Source organism: Elephantulus edwardii, unplaced genomic scaffold (genome assembly GCF_000299155.1).
Source record: "Elephantulus edwardii isolate Elephantulus edwardi_28Jun2011 unplaced genomic scaffold, EleEdw1.0 scaffold00005, whole genome shotgun sequence".
Taxonomy (NCBI): domain Eukaryota; kingdom Metazoa; phylum Chordata; class Mammalia; order Macroscelidea; family Macroscelididae; genus Elephantulus; species Elephantulus edwardii.
In genome coordinates, this window is record NW_006399755.1 from 5,246,237 (window position 1) to 5,272,612 (window position 26,376).

The 26,376-nt window shown below is 40.8% G+C and overlaps 1 protein-coding gene across 1 annotated transcript in view; it reads right to left on the reverse strand.

Annotated features, from left to right (window-relative positions):
- Positions 1-977: 977 nt before the first annotated feature.
- FAF1 (Fas (TNFRSF6) associated factor 1) overlaps positions 978-26,376 on the reverse strand; it is a 548,275-nt gene continuing 522,876 nt past the window's right edge. Inside the window, exon 19 of the mRNA XM_006879662.1 lies at positions 978-1,242. Within this exon, the coding sequence (XP_006879724.1) occupies positions 1,159-1,242 (84 nt within the window). The 3' untranslated portion in view covers positions 978-1,158. The remainder of the gene's footprint in view (positions 1,243-26,376) is intronic.

Genomic DNA, 26,376 nt, shown 5'->3' on the forward strand with positions numbered 1-26,376 from the left:
AAGTTCCCGTTCACCAAATAAAATCCCAGATTCCAACAGGTTCAGACAAAACTTGTACTTTGAACTGAGCCCCCAATTTTGTTCTTTTAAATGTATGAAATATGAATTATCAGCAATAGAATGAAATCCCTTTTATTTGAGATGAGAACCTAGTATCTAATATTAAAACATCAAAAGAATAAAACAGTATAGCCAGTTCCTTGTTAGAGCTGGGCTCAAAGTCCATGAGGTGGCCAATTAGTCTGGCGACAGGCAAGGTACTTAAAACATCAAATGGCGGGGTCCAAATGCATGGTGGAGTAGAAGGAGAAAAAAGCAGAAGAAAATTGTATTCAGGGCACACTGATGGGTCAGCAACTTGGCAACTGGTATCCATGAGGTTTTAACTGTCAAATGCAAACCCAAAAACAGTTCAGCTGGGCCACATACTAAGCTCCTGGTACTCATCTTCTCTTCACATCTCAATATTCACATTGTGGCATGTGCAGTTCCCATGCTGTAATGGAAGAACAAATTATCTCCTAGGTGGAAGCTGGAGGCCCCAGGCAGCAGCAGTAAAAAAATATTTTGCATATATGTCAAATGCAGTCCCTAAATAAAATCGTACATCCTAGCAAAGTCAGAAAGTATCACTAAAATGAAAAGCTTCTTTTACAACAATGTTTAAATCTCCATGCTGAGAATGTCCCATTTGACTCTTTGTCCCCATTCCCCCTTAAAATTGAGTGATAAAGTAAAAATTCAGTCACAAAAATAAAAAGGCAGAGGTGTGGGAGTCCCAGCTGGATGAGGCATACCAAACACACAGCATCTTGGTGTCATAGGACAGACAGACTTGCCCGAGACACAGTGGGGAGAAGATAGACACTGAGGAAGAAAACATTCTACTTCATGATCATTCATACTTGAACAGCCCACCAGTCATTATGAGGGTGAGGTGAAGGGGCTGGAGAGGGTGGGGGTTGGAAACATACTCATTGATGAGAAATTTTAAGTAGCTATGTTTATTATTACTTTTTTTCCCAGCAATCTTGCAAGAGGCAGAAGTGTGACATTAAATTGAGTGAGACGAGCGTGTGGGTGGGTTGCCAAGAAGCCCTTCTCCTGACGCAGGCCTGGGACTTGTCAAGGAATGGCTGGTTCCACCGCTGGACCATGTTACTCCTTTGCTTCAAGGAAAAGAGTTTCTTGGGGGAACAACTTTACCTCCAATAAGGATTTATTAGGATCCAACTGTGTTACCTAGGAAAAAAGAAAACATACATTCAAAAGATTAGAAAAAGTACTATTTTCTCCGTATAGCATTCAGATTCTATCTATGTACACTGGTTTTGAACATTTTTGCATCTATTACCTAACTTGATCCTCAGTGTCCCTTTGTGATATAGGTGTTGTTACTACATTTTATTTTCAAGTTAGGAAACCCGGGCTCAGAAATATAAGTCTCCAGTTTGTGAAGGAACCACCACATGACCTCTAGGCCTAGGTACTGTCCTTCTTCCTTTCTTCCTCTCCCTAAGAAGCAGAAATCTTTGGCCTTCTGCACAGCTCAGGTGGTCAGCAGAACAAGAGGCACCAAAGAAAAGGCACTGGTTAAACAATTCACTAATATTCTTAGAGACCTCTGTTTGGTTAACTCTTAAAGAAAGGGAGTATCTCTTCTGGTTGGCGAGTGTATTAGCTTCCCAGGGCTGTTGAATCAAAGGAGCACCAATTGGGTGGCTTAAAAGAAACTGTCTCATAGTTCTGGAGTCTAGAAGTTAAAAATTACTCTGGAAGCTCTAGAGTCTAGAAGTTAAAAAAAAAGTATTGGCAATGCCTTGCTCTCGCTGACTGCTTTGAGGGAGTCTTCTGTTTCTCTTCACTTTTGGGGTTACCAGTAATCTTTGACATTCCTTGGCTTATGGACATACCACTCCACTCTCCATCTCTATCCTCATGCAGTTTCTCCCTTTGTGTTTCTTCTTTTTATAATATAAGGATGCTAGTCAGACTAGGTCTTCCCTAATGACCTCATTTTGATTTGAAATACATCTACAAACACCCTATTTCTCAATAAAGTTACATTATAGATATTGAGGGTAAAAAATTCAGTATTTCTTTTAAACTCACAACAGTGAGGCAGGAACTAAGGTTTTGGGGTTGATCTTCATGCTAAGTCTACATACAGAATGCCTAGTCCAACATGCCCAAAGGTGAGGTAACAAAGACCTTTGGGACATCTACCATAATATGTGTTAGAGATAATATTTAGGTTGAAAAAAATTAGCATATTAATACACTTTTGTATCTTGTTGTTAAGTATCATCGAGTTGTGCACAACTCATAGGGACACTATGAAACACTAGTGTAACTTTCATCATTTCTCCACTTTCACAGAGTTTCCGGAGGCAAGCTATTGTGGAAGTGGATGCCACTCCTGCTTCCAACCTTGTTTTAATTGGGAGCTCCACCAATACTGTCCACCATGGGTAACCATTATCGCATTTGATTTATCAGTGTCACAGTGTTTAGCATCACAGCAATTACGAGTTATCTGTATACAGCAAATAGGCAGACCAGCGCTATACCCCTTAGAAGAATGTCCAAAAGCAATTAAAACCAGGTTTGATGGCTGCAGATTAAAATCACCCACCTTTGGCTTAGTAGCATAACTTTCTATCTGCTAGGCCAACAGAGCCCTCTCTATATATTGTTGTTAAGTGCCATCGAGTCATAAATGACTCATAGTGACCTTATGAATGAAAGACTTGAACACATGTATAACTTTCATTGTTTCTCCACGTTCATAGAGCTTCTGGAGGTAAGCTATTTCAGAAGTGGATGCTAATCCTGCTTCCATGCTTGTTTTAATCGGGGACTTCCACCATTAAGAATAACTTTTGACAAAACTCTTAGCTTAAGGGGCTGTGCTAACCATAAAGGAATCCTAAATTATACTATGTTCACTTGTAGGCCAGAGGCAGAGATGACTTTCTGAATCTGAGAGTAAGAGGAAGAAAGAAATCTTGCGGTTTATAGAAAGAGGTCATGAATTTGAAAATGTTGAAAAATACTGGCTCAGTGTAAAGGCTGTGGAATCAGACAGACTATGGTTTAAATCATGTTGTCGTCTATTTGATATGTTGTTATGGAGTTAAGTATCAACCTGACAATATTGATGTGGAGATTATATGAGGAAAAAAACATATATAATTAGCACCATGTCTGGTACTCAATGATGGCTGCTGTGTGAGAATGACTGTAAAAATGGATGGACACAGATAAATGAGGCTGAGTGTGTGCTCAGAGTCCAGAGGACCTTGAGCTGTACCTTAGGATGTTGCTCTGCTACCTGTAGGAGATAAGCACTGGGAGGAGGCAATCTTTTCCTCTGCTCAACTCAAGCCATGCCTAATGAGATGGTTCTGCTGTCTTCTTCTAGCTGAAAAGGTCCCTGAAGGCAGAGGCCTCAGAGACTGTGTGTCACGAGCAGGCTGGCAGGCTAAAGGAGGAACACTATCCTCTGACTGTATCCAAATGGAAACCTGGTATGCCCAGGAGGGTCATTAAGTAACACATCCATTTCCAGAATCTGCTTTGATTATTAGGAAACCAGAATGAAGTCTGCTTTACTGGTATCTCTTGGGTTATGGGGCAGATGGGCAAGCTAGGTGGTGAGGCAGGCTCAGCCCATTGTCTGGTTTCCAATGCACTAGGGGGCAAGCTGCTGGCAAATGTTTACCCACTTTCCCAATTAACACACAATACCGTGTTGCTCTGTCAACAAACAACTCTGCTGCCTCTGCTTCCCATTTGCTGGCATTTTCTGTCCAGCTGCTTCTGCAATTGTTCTTAATTAACATGCCAGAGCTCTTTCAGCATCTTCTACTTTGTTATTCGTGGTTTGTAAATATGATGTTGCTGGTCAAAATGAAACCTTAATAATACCAGAGCTATTGAGTTTCATTAAGAACATATGCCAGGGAGGAAAAGGGGCTGAGAGGCAATAGTGCTGGGCTGAATCTCTACCCTGCTGGGGCCGCAAACATCCAAGGTTAACGGTTCAGAAAACCGTACCTTGTTTTCTAATGAGAAAACTGTGCTCAAGTAAAAGAAAGTGGTTTGCCCAGTTATTTTTAAATAGGAGAGCTGAGGCACACACACAGAGAGCTGGTGGCGTAGTCTATAGGAAGCTGTGCTAACATAAAGGCTGTGCCTGTCTGCCATTTTAAATCCCCCTCCTGTGTGATTTACAGCCTCAGGAAACCCTATCCTCACAATCTCCAACATGCTTGAGTCTATTGTTAGTCACCACGTCAACCCCTCTTACTGAGAGTTTTCCTCTCTTTCAAATACCTTCTACCTTTCTAAGCATGATGTCCTTTTTTAGATGATCATGAAGCAATTAAATATACCATGGCTTGGATCAGGTACATCTTAATCTGATGATGGCAATGAGTGAATGATACACACACACACACAAAGCTCTGATGGCTTAGTGGTAAGGAGTTGCACTGCCAACTCAAAAGCATGCAGTTTGAATCCACAGGCAGCTCCGTAGAAGAAAGATGGGCCATCTCCTCCTGGGAGATTTACTGTATTTGAAAACTCATTGGAGGGTCAACTATGAGTCAGTTCCAACTTGAAGGCACATTACAATAAACAACAACATACATAAAGACACACAATAGGCACATTAATTATGCTTTCTCATTTAATGCCCTACAACAACCAATCCAGGTAGGTAAAGATGAGAAAATTGAGGCTTACTTTGTTAAAGTCACATGGTTAGTAAGGGTCGCCAGCCAGCATCATAATGGCTAAGAAGCATAAAGCAAACTATATTAAAATATCAGCTTTGTTATTCACTACCTGTATTACCATGAAGAAATGATATACCCTGAGAAGCTCAGTTTTCCTACCTGTAAGATGGAAATAATCATAGTTTCTTCGTTATGGGCTTCTCGATGATTAAATGGCATAAAGCTTTTGGTAAAGTGCCTAAGTTGTTAAGTGCTCTGTGGGTGGTAGCCATTATTAGTTGGAATGTTTCCTTTTGTAGGGCCCTTCATCTGTCCAACTTCAAAGATGGTTTCCTGAAGCTCTCGAACTCAAGTCTGAATCAGACTATCTTTCTTGTCTCCACCCACATCCAGCAAGAGTGTTCCCCTTTCTATTATCGGCTAATGCGGCAATACCTAGGACTCTTTTCTATAACTCAGTGGTGGACTGCTTCAAAGCAAGCATGGCTCTCTGCTGAGCTGCTCCCTCTGGTGCCCTGGATCACAAGCAATTTCTTTCCTGTGAACATCATTTCAGGCAGAATTTCAAAGTGAAAGTCTTCATTTTAATTACCTGTCTTAGACAAAGACATTGCTGGGGGCAGCTCAGAACACCATGCTTTACCTCACTAACTGGCTGTACTGTGAAACTATCCCACAGTGTTCTAGGACCAATTCAGGAAGGGCATGGCACACACCAGGGAGGACCTCCTGAGAGGGAAAAGCTTAAAAATCAAAGTCTCTGAACGTTATGTATTGAGCGACATGTGCCCCCATCTCCCCCATAAAAATGTGTCTTGGCGTTCTAATCTTTCTATTTGTGGATGTAATTTTGTTTGAGATTAAGAATTTCTTTGTTTTGTTAATAGGGTCATATCAGAATAGGTTGTGCCCTAAAGCCAATCACTTCTGAGATATAAAGAGTATAGATTAGACAAAGGAGCAAGCACATACTAGGGAAGACATAATATTTGAAGACTGCAAGGAACCTAGGAACTCTATGACTACAGAAGCCGACAGAGGCATCTTTTGTAGAGCTGACAGAGAGAAAGAGCCTCACCCTCTAGACTTCCATCTTCCCCAAACTGGAGAAAATAAATACCTGTTCTTTAAAGTCATCCAATTGTTGAATTTCTGTGACAGCAGCACAAGGAAGTTAAGATACTGAAGAACTACCAATGAATGGGAGATATGGATCAGAGAAAGTGGGTGTGGCCTCTGATCTTTGAAGCCCTTTTTGAAGGGCAGATGTAGGAGATCAAGCCAATGCAATTCTATGCATCTCTAGTGGTGAGGAAAAATTACTCAGCTGGCTAGAAAGAACTTTAAAATAAGAGCAGCAGAGGCCGGCATGGCCACTACTGCTGCTCTTTCAATTTCCTTTTCCTACTCTTTGTTTCTTCCTTTTCATCATCATAGTAACTATTACACATGTTTGAAAAGGTGGAGGGTCAGTGAAAGAGAGGAAGTTCCTTGAAGAGATGGTTTTATAGTGATTGTCAGATGTCCTAGAAATGTTTTATACTTATATAAAGAAAGTTAATCTTCATCATAATCTTCTGAGTTAAGTTATCTGAACCAAAAGTCCTCTGCCGTCACAATGATTCTCACTCACAGAAACCCTTGATTGGAATTCTGAGGCTGGGGACTCTTAACACTAACAGACTGCCTCATCTCTCTTCCAAGGAGTAGCTGGTGGGTTTGAACTACTGATCTCTTCCTTAGCAGTCCAACAATTAACTTATTATGCTACCAGAGTTTCTTAAATTATATTAAATAAGATAATTTGGAGTCAAGATTATTCTCATTCATGGCAAACCTTCATTGGATTTCTGAGGCTGAAAATCTTTACTCTGTGGAGTAGCTGGTGATTTAGAATTGCGGCTATCTGTTAGTAACTCAAAATGTCTGGCATTATGCTAATATCAGTTATCTTATTGTTAGGTGTTACTGTTAAGTGACTTCAACTCACAGCAACCCTATGAATAACAGATGGAAACTTTGCCCTATCTTGTAACATCTTCACCACCTCCATCATACACAAGCCCACTGTTGTAGTCACAAGTTATCTTAGCTAGGTAAAATTATTATTACCATCTTACAGATTAAAAAATAAGCCATGGGGAAGATGAAGTAACTGCCCAAAGTCTTAAAGCTACTAAGTGCCCAACATGGATTTGAATCAAGGCAATCCAGCTTTGGAACACATGTGTTTAACAACTACTATTACTACAAGACTGCCAGATGCATTGCTGAGAGTAGAAGTGACAAAGGGAAAGAGACTGGACTAAATGACACTAGGTGGTTTCTAACCAAGTTTCTAACAAGAAGATCTTTATTTTAAGAATGGCAAAAGGCCAAGGGTGAAGAAAAAATCCTGAAGTGTTTATAAAATACGAATACAAAAACCCAATCTGAGCTTGTGTTCTGCCATTTACTTGGGACTTTACGGAATTATTGACTCCCTACATCAATAGAGAAACCTACCCTTTGGGACTCCTTGAGGGAGGAGGGGCATTCTCAGCTAAGAGGTATGGCTTGACTTTGTCTATAGTTGGAAAAGGAAAGTAAACTGTCTTGACATTTTTCTTCATTGTATTTGGGAAACCTGAATATTTCTCACTAAATTAACATTTCAACAAATTTGTTTTGTGAAACATGTTTCTGTTAGAACAGAAGGGACAGGCTGTCTGACAAATAGCTATTACTTTTTGAATCACTTCTTTTCAATAGTTTAATCTTTATACATGATTTCTATTACTTCCCAGGTCTCAGGCTCTTCCCTGAAAAGCATAACTCTGCTCTTGATAAAAATGAGTCTATGTGACAGGTTCTCATCCTAGGTTGGACTGAAAAAATCCCAGAAAATGAGGGTAGGAAAGATTGAGATAAGGCTAACATGTTGTTTGTTATGTGCCATCGAGTTGCTTATGACTCATAGCGACCCTATGTACAACAGCCGTAAACTCTGCTCTGACTTCCTCATAAGCTCAGCTTCCCGAATGATCTATTCTGCATATAAATTGAAAAGTTTGCATTCTTGACACACTCTTTTCCTGATTTTGAACCATGCAGTTTCCCTGCTCTGTTCTGATGACTGCTTCCTGATTCAGGTATGTTGTTGTTGTTGTTATGTGCAGTTGAGTCACTTGTGACTCACAGTGACCCTATGTACAACAGCCCTAAACTCTGCTCTGTCCTGTGCCAATTGCACTGTCTCCAACACACCCATCCCGATTATCCCAGCCACTGAATCAATCCACCTCATAGAGGGCCTTCCTCTCCTGCTCTGTCCCTCCACCTTCCCAAGCATCATATCCCTCTTCAAGGACCAGTACCTCCTTACAACATGTCCAAAGTATGTTAGACGAAGCCTCAGAATCCTTGCCTCCAAGGAACCGCCTGGTTTAACCCTTTCCAGGAAGAATCTGTTTGTTTTCCTAGCAGTCTATGGTACCCTCAACACTCTTCTCCAGCATCATAGCTCAAAGGCATCAATTCTTCTATCCTCCCTAGTCATTGTCCAACTCTCTGATGCATTAACAAGTGATTGCAAAGACCATGGCCTGTACCAGACGCACCTTTGTCTCCAGAGACACACTGTTGCTCTTGAGTACTTTAGAGAGGTCCCTAACTGCAGACTTTCCCCATGGTAATACGTCTTTTAATTTCCTGGCTACTGGTGCCGAGAATGTTGACTGTGGAGCCAAGCAAACTAAAACTGTGAACAATCTCAATCTCTTCACCATCCACCCTGATGCTGCCAATTGGCCCAGTGGTGAGAATCTTTGTCTTCCTGACATTGAGCCTCAATCCATACTGAAGACTACAATCCTGCCGCAGGTGTTTCAGGTCCTCCTCAGTTTCAGCAAGCAGGGTTGTGTCATCTGCATAATGCAGATTGTTAATAGATCTTCCACCAATCCTGACCCCACATTTCTCCTCATAGAGCCCAGCCTTCTGAATAATCTGTTCTGCATACAAGTTGAAAAGGTATGGAGACAGAACACATCCCTGGCGTACGCCCTTACCAGTTTTGAACCATTTGCATTAGCACGATCAAGTGTTCTGGGAGTCCCATTCTTCTCAGAGTCAGCCACAGTCAAACGCCTTTGCATAGTCAATGAAACACAGATATGCATTCCTCTGGTATTCCCTGCTTTCAGCTAAGACCCATCTAACATTAGCTACAATATCCCTAGTACCACAACCCCTTCTAAACCCAGCCTGGACTTCCGGCAGTTCTCTGCTGATGTGCTGTTCCAGTTGTTTTTGGATAATCTTCAGTAGAATTTTACTTGCATGTGAAATCAATGATACTGTTCTATAGTGTCCACACTCTGTTGGGTCACCCCTCTTTGGGATGGGAATAAATATAGATCTCTTCCACTCATAGTGATCCTTTATTTGATAGGTGAGTGAAGTGAGGCACAGAACGATTTGGCCTACTCACTTGGCTGATCAGTGATACCTTGGAGATCCGCATTCCTGTAAGGATCTTTCTAGTTACACCATTCTGCCTCTCACTAAAAAATCCTATATATAACACCACTACTAGGCTGGGCATGTAATCAGGAGGGGCTGGCACCTAGATTAGAGGACTTAGAAAAGTTGACAGTGAAAGAGGAAGACCCTCAATGAGATGGACTGACAGCATAACTTTGACAAAGAGTTTAAGCACAGCAGAAATGGTAAGGCTGATGCAGGACTGGGCAGAGTCTGACACACTAGGCTGGGAACTATTAGGTAGAATCATGTCACAATAAAAACAACAGTGAAAAAAAACAAACCAACAAAAACAAAACCAAAAAAACAACAGTAGAAGCAATATCTGCATAGCACTTTGTAGTTTGCAAGATACATAATAAATTTTACCTTGCAATCACATGGGCTAAATATTTTCAGTTTATTTTATTTAACCTTGTTGAACTAATGACTTTATTTTAAAATTGAAGATAGAAAAATCTGAGTTAATATTTTTTCTTTTAAGAGCCTGTATTTATTCCAATTCCAAAAAAATGTGATCCGACTCAGTGTGAAAATTATTGTACAATAACACTTCACTCGTATCACATGCAAGAAAAATCCTGCTGAAGATTATCCAGAAACGACTGGAACAATACACTGACAGAGAACTACCAGAAATACAAGCTGGGTTTAGAAGAGGCTCTGGCACTAGAGATAGTATCACCAATGTCAGATGGATCTTAGCAGAAAACAAAGAGTACCAGAGGGATACCTAACTGTGTTTTATTGACTATGCAAAAGTCTTTGATTGTGTAGATCACAACAAATTGTGGTTAATCTTGAGGAGAATGGGAATCTCAGAACACTTGATTGTGCTTATGCACAATCTGTATTTGGACCAGGAAGGAAGCAGTCCTCAGAACAGAGCAGGGAAACACTGCATAGTTCAACATCAGGAAAGGAGTGTGTCAGGGATGCGTCCAGTGTTCACACCTTTTAATCTACATGTAGAACAGATAATTTGGGAGGCTGGGTTTTATGAGGAGGAATGTGGCATTAGGATTAGAGAAGATTCACCAACAACCTGCATTATGCAGATGACACAACCTTGCTTGCTAAAGCTAAGGTGGACCTGAAGCGCTTGTTGCAGAAGGTTAAGGACTGTACTCTTTAGTATGGATTGAAACTCAACATAAGGAAGACAACAGATTCTCACCACTGGGCCAACTGGCAGCACCATGAAGGATGGGAGAAGAGATTGAGGTTGTTAACAGTTAGCTTCCTCATCTCCACAATCAACACTCTTGGCACTAGCAGTCAGGAAATCAAAAGACTAATTGCATTAGGTAAATCTGCTGTCAGGGACCTTTCCAGAGTACTGAGAAGCAATGATATAAGTCTAGAGACTAAGGTGTACCTGATCCAGGTCATGGTCTTTGCAGTTACTTGCTACGCTTCAGAGAGCTGGACAACGACTAAAGATGAAAGAAGAATTGAAGCCCTTGAGTTGTGCTGGAGAAAAGTCTTGAACACACTTTGGACCTCAAAGAAAACAAGTCAGTCTGTGTTGGGAGAGGGTGAAACTAGTTTTTTTCCTTGGAAGCGAGGATTTTGAAGCTCCATCTCACATACTTTGGGCATGTGGCCAGGAGAGATCCATCCTTGATAAGGATATCATGCTCAGAAGGGTGGCGGGACAAGGCAGGAGAGGAAGACCCCGGATGAAATGGACTGATACAGTAACTGGGGCAATGGGTTTGTCAGAGTCAGTGAAACTGGCTTGGGACAGGAAAGGTTTCAGAGCTGTTTTACATAGGGTTGCTCTGAGTCGCAGGTGACTTGACAACACGTAACAACAACAATATGGAATGTAATGCAGAACAGGACCAGAACTACAACCCAAGCCTGAATCCAGTTTCTCCATTATTTCCATTGTTTCTCTTTCATCCCCTACAAGTGCCCACAGGATTTACTCTCACCCTATACAACTTCTGCTCTTAGGATCAGTGTATGGAATTGGAGAAACAAACCATCAAAGGTTTCTCAAAATATATCCTTGCTTTTAGACTAAAATTTGACTTTCAGAAAGCTCCAGCATCTTCAAGGGGAGCCCCTCTCTTTTCTTATTCTAGTATCTGGCTATTGCCCTTAGGAGACCAGCAAGTACCACTTACTAGACTGCATGCCGGCCCCTAGGAACAACTCTCTACCGCAAGAGAACACTTACAAGCTTGTGCTAGGCCACACAGAAGTGCAAACACCAAAAACTCATTCATACCCTCTTTTGAACCGTCATTTGTTTCTCCCTCAGTGATATGAAAAACAAGTGATTCTCATCTTCCACATGAGACACCGACCACACGAACACCCCACAGTGAACCCCCCCAAATATAAGGAAACCCAGCCCCTTGAGTCATGAACCACCTTCTTCTTTGAGGCCTGCCTCACCTTTTAGCCCTCAACAAACTTTCCAATGTCTGCACTCCTCTGTACTGACTGCCAATCCACCCAGGGATGGACTAGTCAACAGACAATGTGAGTATGTGCTGAGGACATCAACCAAACAGAGGCACTGGCTATTCAAAGCACAGTTCTGCCCAGGCCATGCAGACAGGACACAAGGAGAATGGAGCACTGCAATGGAAGGGAACTGACAGGCCATGAAATGAAACGGACACTATTTATAAATTTTGTATTCACTAACAATTATATTTTTCTTTCCATTTTGGATCAATTGATCAGGGATAACCTCATATTCCATTCTCTCTTGCTGAACTCTATAGTGCCAGTGCTGAACACATATAGTGTTGAACTCTGTGTCAAATACACAGACCGGTCCTTAGAGAGGGACATCATGCTTGGGAGGGTGGAGGGACGGCGCAGGAGAGGAAGGCCCTCTATGAGGTGGATTGATTCAGTGACTGGGATAATTGGGATGGGAGTGTCAGAGACAGTGCGGTTGGCACAGGACACAGCAGAGTTTAGGGCTGTTGTACATAGGGTCTCTATGAGTCACAGGCAACTCGATGGCACATAACAACAACAACATAATCAAATGACTTGTTCCATATCTGTTCCTGTTTTATGTAAAGTTAATGTAAACATATATTCAGATTAGCATACCCTTGTACTTGAAGAATGCTCTTTGTGACAGCCTCACCCTCTTGTTTTCAGATTCTCTTCATTAAGAATTTACTTGTATGTAATATTAACATTGTTTGATAATTTCTACATTCTGTTAGACCATCCTTTTTTGGAAAGGGCACAGATATTGATCTTTTTCAACTGGTTGACCAGGTAGTTATCTTCTAAGTGTTCAATCATTTCAGGAGGGAGTATATGATCAAGAATCAATGAAATGGAAAGAAGAAATTCTGGCTGCATTGAAGATAGTGATGGGAAAAATTAAGGCCACAGGAATTGAGGGAATATCAACTGATGTGTTTTCAACAAAGAGATGCAGCTCCAAATAAGTTTACTTTTCTATGCCAAGAAGTGTGCTGGATCATAGTTCATTTTAAAGATACTTATTTTTCCCCTTTCCCAACAGAGAGAGCAAGATAAAGCTTATAGCCTCTGATGAGGGAGGTGATGGAGGATTTATTTCACACTCAGGTTTCCACATGGAGGGACTTCACTTAGATTAACATTCCTATATGATTTTACTACCCCTCACACAGGGGATGAATGAGAAAAGACTTTTTTGTGAGTTTGCAAGAAGAATCTGAATTCAGCTTGACTTCTTTCCCCTCATTTGCAGTAATTTGACTCAATTGTTATAATGTATGGGATGCCTATAGTGCCCAGTAGTGCCAATGACTACCAGACTATTCTGTCTGGTATAGGGTCAAAAAAATACATCCATAAGTTCTTTGGCTGAGGATTTCACAGTCTCAACTTTTTCAACAACTGTGGTGATAAATTTTCTTCTGCCTGAGACCTATGTCTATTTTCCAATTTGTTTTATATCTTTTAATTGGTCTTGAACTACTGCTGTTAGTTGCCATCGAGTTAAGCACAACTCATAATGATCCTATGAACAAAAGATCTGAACACTGTTCTAACCTGCACCATCCTCACACTCCCTGACACACAAGAGCTCACTGCAGCAGTCACTGTGTCAGTACACCTGGTTGAGGGTCTTCCTCTCCTTTACTGACCCTCCATCCTTCCCAGCATTATGTCCTTCTCCAAGGAATAGCCCCTCCTAGCAACATGCCTAAAGTATGTGAGGTGAAGCCTCATCATTCTTGCCTCCAAAGAGCATTCCGGCTGCACCCTCTCCAAGACATACTGTTTGTTCACTTGGCCGTCCATGGGATGCTCAGTGCACAACAGCCCTAAATTCTGCTCTATCCTGTGCCAATCTCACTGTCTCCGACACACTCACCACCATTATCCCAGTCACTGAATCAATACATCTCACAGAAGGTCTTCCTCTTCTGCGCTGTCCCTCCACCATCCAAAGCATGACATCCCTCTCCAAAGTATGTCAGTATGTCAGACGAAGCTTCAGAATCCTTGTGCCCAAGGAGCAGCCTGATTTAATCCTCTCTAGGACGAACCTGTTCATTCTCTTAGCAGTCCATGGTGTAGTCAGTACTCTTCTCTAACACCACAGCTCAAAGACATCAATTCTCCTTCTATTATCTCTAGTCATTGTTCACCTCTCTGACATATAGCAAGTGATTGCAAAGACCATGGCCTGTATCAGACACACCTTAGTCTCCAGAGTGATATCATTGCTCTTCATTATTTTGGAGAGGTCTCTAACAGCAGACTTTCCCATTGTAATACATCTTTTAATTTCCTGGATGCTGGAACCAAGAGTGTTGATTGTGGAGCCAAGCAAACTAAAGCTGTTAACAATTTCAATCTCTTCACCATATATCATGATGCTTCCATTGGTCCAGTGGTGAAAATCTTTGTTTTCTTGATGTTGAGCTTCAATTGGTATTGAAGGCTGCAGTCCTTGACCTTCTGTAGCAAGCACTTCAGGTCCTCCTCAGTTTCAGCAAGTAGGGTTGTCATCTGCATAATGCAGACTGTTGATGAAATCTTCCTCCAATCCTGAGGCCACATTTCTCCTCATAAAGCCCAGTCTCCCAGATAATCTGTTTTGCATACAGATTGAAAAGGTATGGAGACAGGACACATCCCTGCAGTACACCATTCCCAATTTTGTACCATGCAGTGTTTCCTTGCTCTGTTCTGATGACTACCTCCCGGTCCAAGTATAACATGCAACTAGTAATAGCTTACGGTTAACTAGAAGCCTTATCAATAACACTACAGTCATTAGCACATATTTTACAGGCTGCTATGTACAACCCTGCTTGGTGAAACTGAAGAGGACATAAGGCACTTGCTGCATAAGGTCAACGACTATACTCTTCAATATGGATTGAAGCTCAACATCAAGAAAACAAAGATTGTCACCACTGGGCCAACTGGCAGCTTCATGATGGACAGAGAAGAGACTGAGAGTGTTAATAACTTTAGCCTGCTTGATTCCACAATTGACATTCTTGGCACCAGGAGTCAAGAAATCAAAAGATGAATTGCACTGGGTAAGTCTGTTGTCAAGGACCTCTAAAGAGCAATGATGTCAGCCTGGAGACTAAAGTGCACCTGATCCAGGCCAAGGTCTTCACAATCACTTGCTAAGCCTTAGAGAGCTGGACCATAACTAAGGATGATAGAAGAAGGATTGATGCTGTTGAGGTGTGGTGATGGAGAAGAGTGTTGAACGTACTGTGGACTGCCAGGAGAACAAACAAATCTGTCCTAGAGAAGGTTAAAGCAGGCTGCTTCCTAGAGGCAGGAATTTTGAGGCTCGGTCTCATATACCTGGGACATGTGGCCAGGAGGGACCAGTTCTTGAAAAGGGACATCATGCTTGGAAGGATGGAGGGTCAGCATAGGAGAGGAAGACCCAGAATAAGATGGATTTACTCAGTGACCGGAGAAATAGGATTATGTATGTTGGAGATGATGAGATTGGCTCATGATAGGGCAGGTTTCAGAGGAAATATACTTAAGATTGCTCTAAGTTGCAGGTGACTTGATGGCACATAACAACTCAACAGCATGTGTTATAAAATGACTGTTGGCATATGTCAATGACTTCATCTTACTTAGAGCCACAATCAATACACTTGATATCAGCAGTCAGGATATCAAGATATTTATTGCAAGAATATCTGTAGTTAGGAACATCTCCAAATTACTGAGGAGCAATGATGTCATCTTGAGCACTAAGGTGAGCCTGATTCAGGCCATGGTCTTTTAAGTCATTTGATATGCATGTGAGAGCTTGACAGTGAATAAGGATGAAGAACTGATGTCTTTGAACTGTGGTATTGGATAAGAGTACCGAATATACCATACATAGACTGGCAAAAGAATAAACAGATATGTCTTGAAGAAGGTGACACCAGGGTGCTCTTTGGAGGCAAAGATAATAAAGCTTCATCTCACATACTTTGGGCATGTTGTTAGGAGAGGCTAGTCCTTGGAGAAGGACATCATGCTTGAAAAGGTGGAGGTATGATGAAGGATAGGAAGACCCTCAATCAAGTGGACTGACACAGTGACTGTTGCAATGGGTTCAAGTGTATCAGAGGTTGTGAGGAAGGCACAGGACAGGACACGATTCAGAACTGCTGTTCATGTTGCTATGAGTTGTACTTGACTTTTGACAGCATCTAACAAGTGGACAGGGAGTTACACTGTAAATACAAAAGTGCATGGTTCAAGTGCCCTATGGGACAAAGACAGGCAATTAATTTCCTTCCAAGCAATTGGTTGTTGTTGATTGCCATTGAGTCGAACATGACTCATAACGACCCTATGAACAAAATGCCCGAGGCCTTTTCATAACTATCATCATTTATCAAGTTCATAGTTTCCAGAGGCATGTTGTTTAGGAAGTGGATGCCACTCCTGCTTCCAAGCAATTTACAGCCTCTAAAAAACCACTGGAGGGTCAGCTCCAAAGAAGTTGGTTTCCAACTCAATGACAAAGAGGTGTAGTTACATCCACATGAAAACTGTATTTCCAAAATGAGATAAAAGGTCTTTTGTTGAAAGTGAAAGGCTTTCGCACCTGCAAGCACGGCAGCAGTGAAAATGTCAAGAATTTCCCTTTATACAGTGGTACTTTTGCTGGATTCATTTATGTTGAAATGGCAGGTAGGCATAGCTGTAGGCTTCAAACTACAGTGGACAATTCAACTTTTTCCTGTAACGTCATACAGGTCATCTTTTTATTATAGCCAATTTAGTTTTTTCTTAAAATGTTATAATTTTTCTCTGCTTTTTGGGATTACTTCTCGCATCATTAAAGACACTTCATATGGGTCCAGTGGTGCTTTTCAAGGTTTATAGTTTTGCAATAAAGATAAATTTATGAGTGAGACTCATACTTTCGATCATTTTTTATTCACACAATATACTGAAGAGACGAACTACTCATGCAGAGGTGACTAGCATCACATGACATTGAAAAAAAAAATGCATGTAGTAAGTATACCTATGCACTTTAAATCCATGTTGTTCAAGGGTCTACTGTATTTTGACTTGAGGTAGCAGTTAATCTTTTGTTATGCTTATCAGTAACTTACTCTATTCTTCAAAGAAAAAATGCTTATTAAATATTAGCAGCTTAATCACTATTAACATCCCTGCTAAAAAAAGTTACCTTTTTGTGTGTGTTTTTCTAAGGGTAAGTCCTGTGCCAGTTATTTTATGTTGTTGTTGTTGTGTGCCACTAAGTTGGCATTGACTCTGTTCCAAGGGAGCTGCTGACCCTCCAGTGTTTTCAGAGACAGTAAATCACCTAGGTGGAAACTGTCCACCCTTCTCCTGCAAAGCAGCTGGTGGATTTGAATCATGTGTCTTGGAATTGCAGTGCAGCTTCTTACCACTGAGCCACCAGAGCTCCCTAATAATCCTCACAAGATTATCCTTTTATAGATTATTTAATTAAGTGGTTATAACAATCCTACTCTGGCTTTATAGATGAATTCTCTGGGGTCAAAATAAGTTAAAGCACTTATTCAAGATTAAAAAGCTAAGAAAGATAAAGTCAGAACGTGAAACCAGGATTGTGAGCTCCTGTCTTGTATCCAAGTCATTGTTCTCTTCTGCTTTTCAATCTCTGATCTAACGTCTAAAACAGAAGCCAGTTAACCCCACTGACTGGCTTTTCCCACAGGCATGAAGCAAGCAGGAATTCTGTAGCTGTGTCATGGCTCCTGTCCTTTTTGTTGTATGGATTTTGCTTTTTGCTACAGGAACCCAAGTCAGCTGTCTTTCACTGCTGCCATCTTGCTCCTAAAGGCTCATTTTAGTTTCTTTTCTTAAAATGCTTTATTGATAATTTTCAGTGAAAGTTTACATAGCAAATGAGGTTATTAATTGAAAATTTTAACACAAATTATTCAGTGACACTAGTTATGTTTTTCACAATGTGTCAACATTTTTTAAATTATGTTCTACTTGGCTCCACAATCAACACTCTTGGCACCGACAGCCAGAAAATCAAAAGACAAATTTCATTGGGAAAGTCTGCTGTCAGAGATCTTTCCAGAGTACTGCAGAGCAATGATGTCAGTCTAGAGACTAATGTGCATCTGCTCTTTGCAATTACTTGGTATGCTCCAGAAAGCTGGACAATTATTATGGATGATAGAGAAGGAGAACTGACAGAGAAGGAGAATTGATGCCTTTGAATTATGGTGGTGGAGACGAATATTGAATATACCATGGACTGCTAAGAGAACAAAGAGGTTTGTATGGGGGGGGGGGAAACCAGGCTGCTCCTTGGAGGCAAGAAATCTAAAGCTCCGTTTGACATATTTTGGACATGTTGCAATGAGAGATCAGTCCTTGGAGAGGAACATCGTGCTTGGGAGGGTGGAGGAACAGTGCAAGAGAGGAAGGCCTTCAATGAAAGGGACTGACTTAATGACTGGGTTAATGGGGGTAGGTGTGTCAGAGACAATAAGGTTGACTCAGGATAGAGCAGGATTCAGAGCTGTTGTACACAGGGTCTCTATGAGTTGCGACGTAACAGCACATAACATGTTCTACTTGTTCTGTTTCCAGTTCTCTAGTCTTCTCACCCCTTGGAGTAATTTTCTATATTTTAATCTCATACAAATAGTTTTATAAGGGCCACCATACTTAAGGGCCTTTATTTTACGTACTAATCTGTTATTCTACCAAAATGTGACCTTAGAGGAGTTCTGGATCAAAGTTTAAAAATTATTTTAGGTTGACAGTCTCAGGGAAGAGAAGCTCTGGTGGTGTAGAAGAGAGAGTTGTGCTGTTAACCCAAAAGTGGTGCTTCTCTGGCAGCTCAAATCCACCAATTGTTCCAAAGGAGAAAGATGGGCTGTGACTTCCTGTGAGATTTGCAGCCTCTGAAAAATCCACTGGAGGGTCAGCTATGAGTTAGGTAGACTCCATGGCAATGAGAATGAATGAATGAGTCTCAGGACTCATTCTTGCTTCTTAAATGGCCTAGTAACCCTGGATATTTTAAGAATTTTAGTTTGATTTCATGTTTTTCTGAGTCTATCTATTGAGATCTGGATTGTCCATTTTTTAAAAATACCATTTGATGATTAGGGAATTCTTAAAGAGGGCAGTCATATTCCTAAAAGATCAAAGGGAGAACTTGGGTGCTGATCTGCTGATGTGGAATTTTGTTGTTCATGAGTTGATCAGGGTGTGGAAAGGCTTCAAATACATGGAAAATCCTTTGCCAATAAGGGGACAGATAACAACAAAGAACAACTATGCCAATTATGTCAGCTGTAGCTCTTAACTATCTATCTTCTTCCTTTTCCCCAAAAGGATCTGTCAACGTGAAGAGATCATGAGACCCCTGGTTCCTCCAATTGCCAACCATTCTATTATCTCTCTCCACCCCATCTTCCTGAAAGCTGCTGGGTCAATTTATGTTACAGAATAGAAGTGGAACTGGGAAGAAGGCTTCTAGGAAACAGTGACAAATGCTCCTCTTTCTATTAGTGAATTGGGAAAGAACAACTGTGGTGCTAGGGAGTGGGCCTAAGGGGCTTCTGTCACTGCAAAACATAGTGTCTGCAGGACATTTTCTTTCCTCAGTGACTTTTTTAGAGGGAAAGAAGGGAGAGTAAGAGGAAAGTTAAAGGGAGAACAAAGGATGAGAAGATCAAGATGAAAAAGGAATGGAAATTGTTTCTTGGAGGTGATTTATTGTTTTACAACATTGTAATAATAGTAACAATAGCACTAACTGGGACTTTATCTGTACTAAGTGTTAGCACTCTGCTTTGCAAGAATGAAAACAACCCTATGAGGGAGGTTTTATTACTTTCATTTTAGAATAAAAAAAGTTCACAGAGATTAAAATCACACAGGCAGGAAGCAGCAAAGATTTAAAATGAGTCTTGGCTCCAAATTCCATGTTCTTAACCACTACACTAGATTATATTTATTCTAAACCCCTTATTTGGAAAGACTGTTCCCTTCGTGTAACTGAAGCACCTATATCCTTGTAACAATATATTATTACCTCAGGCAGTTGGGAAAATTTCACTAATCTAACTCCTCAATTATCACATACTTAGTGATTTTTAGAGTTGGAGTGTCTTCAGAGGTTATCGTTGTTACAGATGGGACAGAAGTGCCCAGTGAATGGGAAGAACTTATTCAAGGACACTCAGCATTCATGGCAGTGTTCAAACCTAACTTGGATAATGAGGACACCAACTCTGAAGTGTTACTAATGTCAAAGTGGCCTCAAACTTGGCACATTGTCAGGGGACCCTGGATACCAAACAAAAATATGTGACCCTTTTGCTGCACAGAACACAGTGTAGCTACTTTGGTATCCCTGATGGCAGCTTTGTTTACTATACTACCAAACAAAGCTAGAGGGGAAGGTCCAGAGACAATACAGTGCTTTCTATAATGAAGAGAGTGGGGAGGGGAAGTCTTTTTAGAAACAGGGGTGGATCCAAGTATGTAGAATGAGCATAAAAAATATAAAGAAAACATGCATGCACACATATAAAGCACAGAAAGAACAAACACATAAAAGGAATGAGAGCAAACATGTTTCCTCATCCTGAAAAGTCAGTTTCCAAGACAAAACTGGGTTCTTAGGAGATGGACCAAGAAAACATGGCTTTAATGGAAATAAAAGGAAGTCCTGTCTTACAGTGAGAAAGAACTCTGGTAACCCAGTGGTAAGAAGCTGTGCTGCAATCCCAAAGGCACGTGGTTCGAATCTACCAGCTGCTCTGCAGGAGGACTGGCAATCTCTTCCCATGTGAAAACCCACTGACAGGCCAGCTATGGGTCAGTTCCAGTTTGATAGTACTCAACAAAAAACAAACCATTTTACAGAGCACTTTGTAAACTCACTATCCCTGAAAGTATAAACAAATGGCATGCATATTGATATTAATAATTGAGTGTGGTGAGATAAATCTCACTGTAGTGCCTACCTCACAAATATGCTGAAATACTGGTCTTCTTACCTCACAGGGCATAGAGGTAAGGGTTTGTGCAGTCAAAATCCTCAGGAGTAGGCTGCCTTGGATCTGGAACACTCTAGTATGGTTAAACTAATAAGGTACATAACGATCATTTTCAATGTATGTAATAATTTGAAAAGAGTGGGAAGTGCTGCTCTATTGGATAGGCCTCACTCTGTGAAGCTGATACCATTGAAAGCAGCTAGATTTTTGCTTCTTAGGTTCCTCTGATTGACAGGCTAGTATGTAACACTAACCCAGCATTCCTAACAGCACGTGAAGAGCTCTGTAAAACTGCTAACTACAGAGTGGGAAGTAAGCACAATGAAGTTGTGCTTACCTTGTTTACTAGGTAATCTGACACTGGACAAATGAAAAGGAGAAATATGATTATTGGTTCCATTCTGAAGTGTTAATAAGTCAGTTTACAAGCCTTTGTCAAAATCTGATCATTGTTACTCCAGATTTCCCCCACTAGGAATAGATTTAAGTGCAAATTAGAGAGGCAGTAAGAAAAACCTCTGTCAGGTTTTAACATCGTGGCTTGGCACATATGCATTTGAGAAAGTCATTTAACTCCCCTATGGTTCAGATTTCTCATTAGCTAATGACATTATCCAGCATCTAACTGTACTGCCAATCCAAAGGTACACAATTCAAATCTACCAGCTGCTCAGCGAGAGAAAGATGGGCAATCTCCTCCTGTGTGATTTACTGCCTCTGAAACCCCACTGTGTTTAAACAACAAAAACAACAGATTTTCAGTAGACTTATTTTTCTCTGATTTTATTATCATTCATACTGCCCATATGGAGAAAGGTGATCTAGAAGAATTGTTGAGTCTTATTCTCCTACTTAAATTTTAAAATGATTCCTCCTGCAGGAGGATAGTCCTCTTTTGCTTTAGGCCACATTTCTCACGTTTGTAAATTGGTACTGTCTAGTTCAGATGATCTTTAAGGATTTTACAATTCTGATATTCTAATTCTCTCAAGTCTTTGCCATTAAGCTCAACCCAAAATTTGGAGCTGATCCTCAGGACTGCTAGTGGACCTGATCCCCAGAGAGGGACCACCACGGGGTCAGCAGTGCAAAACCCTATAATTATGCCACCAGAGCAATTCTAGTACTGAGGTTGTTGTTAGTGCTGTTGAGTAGCCTGAGATCCTGTGTACAGCAGCTCTGAAGCATGCCCTGTCCTGAGCCACTCTCACTAATTCTGACACGCCAACCCCAATTGCCCCAGTTACTGTATCAATCCATCTTATCTGGGGTCTCCTTCTCTTGCACTGTCCCTCCACTCTTCCAAGCATGATGTCCAATCTCTCCTGGTCAAGTGCCCAAAGTATGTGAGACGGAGCTACAAAATCCTAGCCTCCAAGGAGAGGCTTGGTTTCATACTCTCCAAGACAGACCTATTTGTTTTCATGGTGGTCCATAGTATGTTCAAGACTTCTCCAGCACTACCATCTGAAGACACAGATTCTTCTTCTGTCATCCTTAGTCATTTTCCAGCTCTCTTGAAGCATAACAAGTAATTGGAAAGACCATGGCCTCGGTTAGGCCCACCTTAGTCTCTAGACTGACATAGTTGCTTTTGAGAACTTTGGAGAGGCCTCTGACAGCAGATTTTCCCAATGCAATTCATCTTTTGACTTCCTGACTGCTGGTACTAAGAGTATTGATTGTGGAGCTGAGCTAGCTGTAATGGTTAACAACCTCAATCTCTTTTCCATCCATCATGGTGCTGCCAGTTGGCCCAGTGATGAGAATTTTTGTCTTCTTGATGTTGAGCTTCAATCCATATTGAAGACTACAGTCCTTGACCTTCTGCAGCAAGCGTTTCAGGTCTTCTTCAGTTTCAGCAAGTAAGGTTGTGTCATGTGCATAAGGTAAGTTGTTGATGAATCTTCCTCCAATCCTGATGCCACATTCATCCTTATAATGCCCTGCTTCCAGAATTATCTGTTCTGCATATAGATTGAAAAGGTATGGAGACAGGACGCATCCCTGAAGCACTCCTTTCCTGATTTTTTTTTTTTTAATTTTTTTTTTCCTTTCCTGATTTTGAACCATGATGTGTTGCTTCCCTGTTTTGTCCTGAGGACTGCTTCCTGGTCCAAGTACAGGTTTTGTATAAGCACAATCAAGTGTTCTAGGAGTCCCATTTTCCTCAAGGTTAATCACAATTTTTTTGTGATCTACACAGTCAAATGCCTTTGCATAGTCAATGAAACACAGGTAAGACATTCCTCTGGTACTCTGCTTTATGCCAAGATCCATCTGACAATGGCAATAATGTCTTTAGTGCCATGACCTCTTCTAAACCCAGCTTGTTTTTCTGGTAGTTCTGTGTCAATGAAATGTTCTAATCATATTTGGATAATCTTCAGCAGAATTTTGCTAGTGTGTGATATTAGTTATACAGTTTGATAATTTTCACACTCTGTCAGGTCACCTTTTATTGGAATGGGAATAAATATGGACCTCTTCCAGTCAGTTGGCCAAGTAGTTGTCTTCTGATTTCTTGGCACAACCTGGTAAGCACATCCATGGCAGAATCTGTTTGTTGAAATACATCAACTAGTATTCCATCAATTCCTAGGGCTTTATTTTTTGGCAAGTGCTTCAGAGCAGCCTGAACTTTCTTCTACATCACCATGGACTCTAGATTATATGCTGTTTCTTGAAATTCTACAGAACTATAACTGCCTGAGCATATCAAAGAAGACTTCAGGAGAAGAGGCAGTATTTGCCCCATGCCCTGAAGGATAACAGAAATGTGACAAGTGAAGCGTGGGGAAAACACATTGTGTGTAGGCTGATGCAGCAGCATAAAGCATGACATCAATGTGTACAACATGTTCCTAGTACTGAAAACAACTGCTGAAAATGGATTCTGATTCACAGTGACCTTACAGAAGAAGCACAACTGCCCTATAGGGTTCCCAAGGTTGCAAATCTTTATGAAGGAAGACTGCCATATCTTTGTTCCATGGAGCAGTTAGTGGATTTGAACCATCAATCTTTCAAATAGCAACCAAGTCCTTAACCATTCCTCCACCAGAAGTCTTTGTCTCTTGTCAAAAGATACTGTTTTGGAGTGAAAGAGTAGTGTAAAAGGACTGTGGTAAGGCACATAAAAACACAATCAACCAAAGCAAGCTGTCTACTCATTGCAACCACATGCACGTCAGAGCTGAAACATGCTCCTCAGGATTTTCAATGTTAACTTTTGATAAGTAGATCTTTAGACTGTTTTCCCAAGGCTCTTACTGTAGCTCTGAACCTCAAACCATTTGGTTAGTGGCTGAGTGCATCAACTGTTTACACTACTAAGGGTTTCCTAGTAGGGATGGAAGACACAACTAGAAAGACAATTTGGAGGTAGATCATGAAGGGCTTGTCTTATTAGACATGGCTTATACTTCTGAAAAGAAACTTCATTCCTGGCTTCAGAGAGATTTGGACTGGTGTGCTAGATATACAATTCAGGCAGAGTTGGCTAGGAGAAATAGAGTATATTTTGAATGCATTTTAATACCCAAATAGAGCCACGCAAGCTAGTGTATGCATACCTCTGCACACAAACACTGTCTAAGAGCTGGAGCTTTGAACAGGAGTTAAAAGAGTTGAGTCCCTAACAGCATACAAAAGACTTGTCGGTGTGATTTATTCTGATGTATTTACTTATCCAATTACCAAAACAGCAGGAGATCATTAAATTTTCTAGTTACCAGATGCAGCACGTTCAATATCTTAAATGTTACCAAGGCTCTCTCTGAGCTATTTTGATATTACATTTCATCTGTCCAAAAGCTTATAAAATTTGAAGGCAAGATTCAAGAACAGAACAGGTGTTTTCTTTGAAGGCTGGTCCAGTGTGTGCCTGTATAACACCAAAACTACATCACAAACTCAAACTCTTGTGCTTATGCAAAAGTGCCATGATAAGAAACAAAAGTATTTAGGAAGAGAGGATGCTGAGAAAGTGGCACTTGAAGGCGGTTGGAGATTATGTATTTACTCATCAATCTTTTCTTTGTGCTCATTTCTTAATGGTTTTATTCTCATGTCCAAAGAGCAGAGCAAGAAAGACTGTGATCCCAGTTCACAACTCTAATATAGGGCTTCTGACTGCTTGTGTGATTTCGGGTGCAAAGTTTATTCTTTTGAGTTTCCTTGTCTGTTAAATAAGAATACTGACATCTGTTGCACCAGCTATTTATTGCCCACTAAAAGGATCATCACAGCCTCTAGAGTATTGTAATTTTACATGGCTGTCTCTTGGATAAGACTGAGGAATTTAAAGGCATATACTGCGGGCTTCCTATTTCTGTATACCTAGCACCAGTAAGAATCTAGTGCATTATAAACATTCAATAAATGTTTGCTGAATAAATGAATAAACAAATGTATGCACATCAAGAACAGGGGAAAACACAGTGGCAGCCTTTATTAAGGATATTTAGGTGTATGTAGCAAAAAAGATGTTTATGGAAATTCCTTTAGAAAAATATATTAAGTAAAATTTCAGCCAAAAAGTTTTTAAAATGATAGTGGGGGGCTGGACCTAAGAACTTTTATTGTTTTTTTGGTCTCTAAATATTATTCTTTATAGACTTGATGTTCCATACAGAGCAGTTTGTTATTCCCCAAATATATCTTGTGATTCTCCTCAAAATCTGTTTGGTTTTTTTCCTATTTAGACTGTCCTTATCCCCTTATTTCATCTGTTGAAACCGTAGATGCCCTTTAACACTCAGTTCAAATCCCACCTTTCTCACAAATCTAGGACAGAGTGATAGTTCTAAATTATTATCTCTCTCTTATTCTGTTTAATAGGGTTAACCATGAGTGTCATCTTCACTGCAGGGTCTTGGAACACAGGGCCCAGTACATGTTCATTGTGCTTTTTTCCTCAATGCCTATGCTATTTCACCTCATATAGACAAGATGCCTGCGAAGGCATATTGCAATGATCAATGCTACAGTAGAATCCGTATACTTTGACCAAGAAAGGGAATCCATTTTTTCGGTACCCAGTCCAGAGGATCCACTAGCCTTGTAGAGTCATCCACTGTGACTCTCTGATTATTTCAAAACTACTCCTGTCTATCTGTTGCTTTAGTTAGGCTGAATTCCAATGGTAGAGATAAGGTTTTAGTGGTAGTGATCCCCAGCATCTAGCATATTGCCCAAACCAGTATGAGTTCAATAGATGTTTGCTGACTCATCTCCTAAGTGAAGTCTCTCACTTTTCCATAGAGCCACTATTATTCCAAAGAGAGGGAAGGAGAGAGGGAGAAAGAGAGGGAGGGAGGGAGAAAGGGAGAAAGGGAGGGAGAGAGAGAGAGACAGAGAGAGTGGGTTAAGAGGAGTTACATTCCCAGGCCTCATCCCCCTCACCTCAATCAGGCAGAGGTAGAATTAGACCTTCAGCAGGACCTCTAAACTGGACTCTCTTTGGTCAGAGTCTCAGTTCATTTGCTGCACAGACACTGGTTAGGTAATAAGGTTGTATCAGTTGCCCTTTCAGAAGAGACAGATTTTCTCTATCAATTTAAATTGCTATTGGAATTGGTTAATTACAAGGATTTAAACAATCTTAA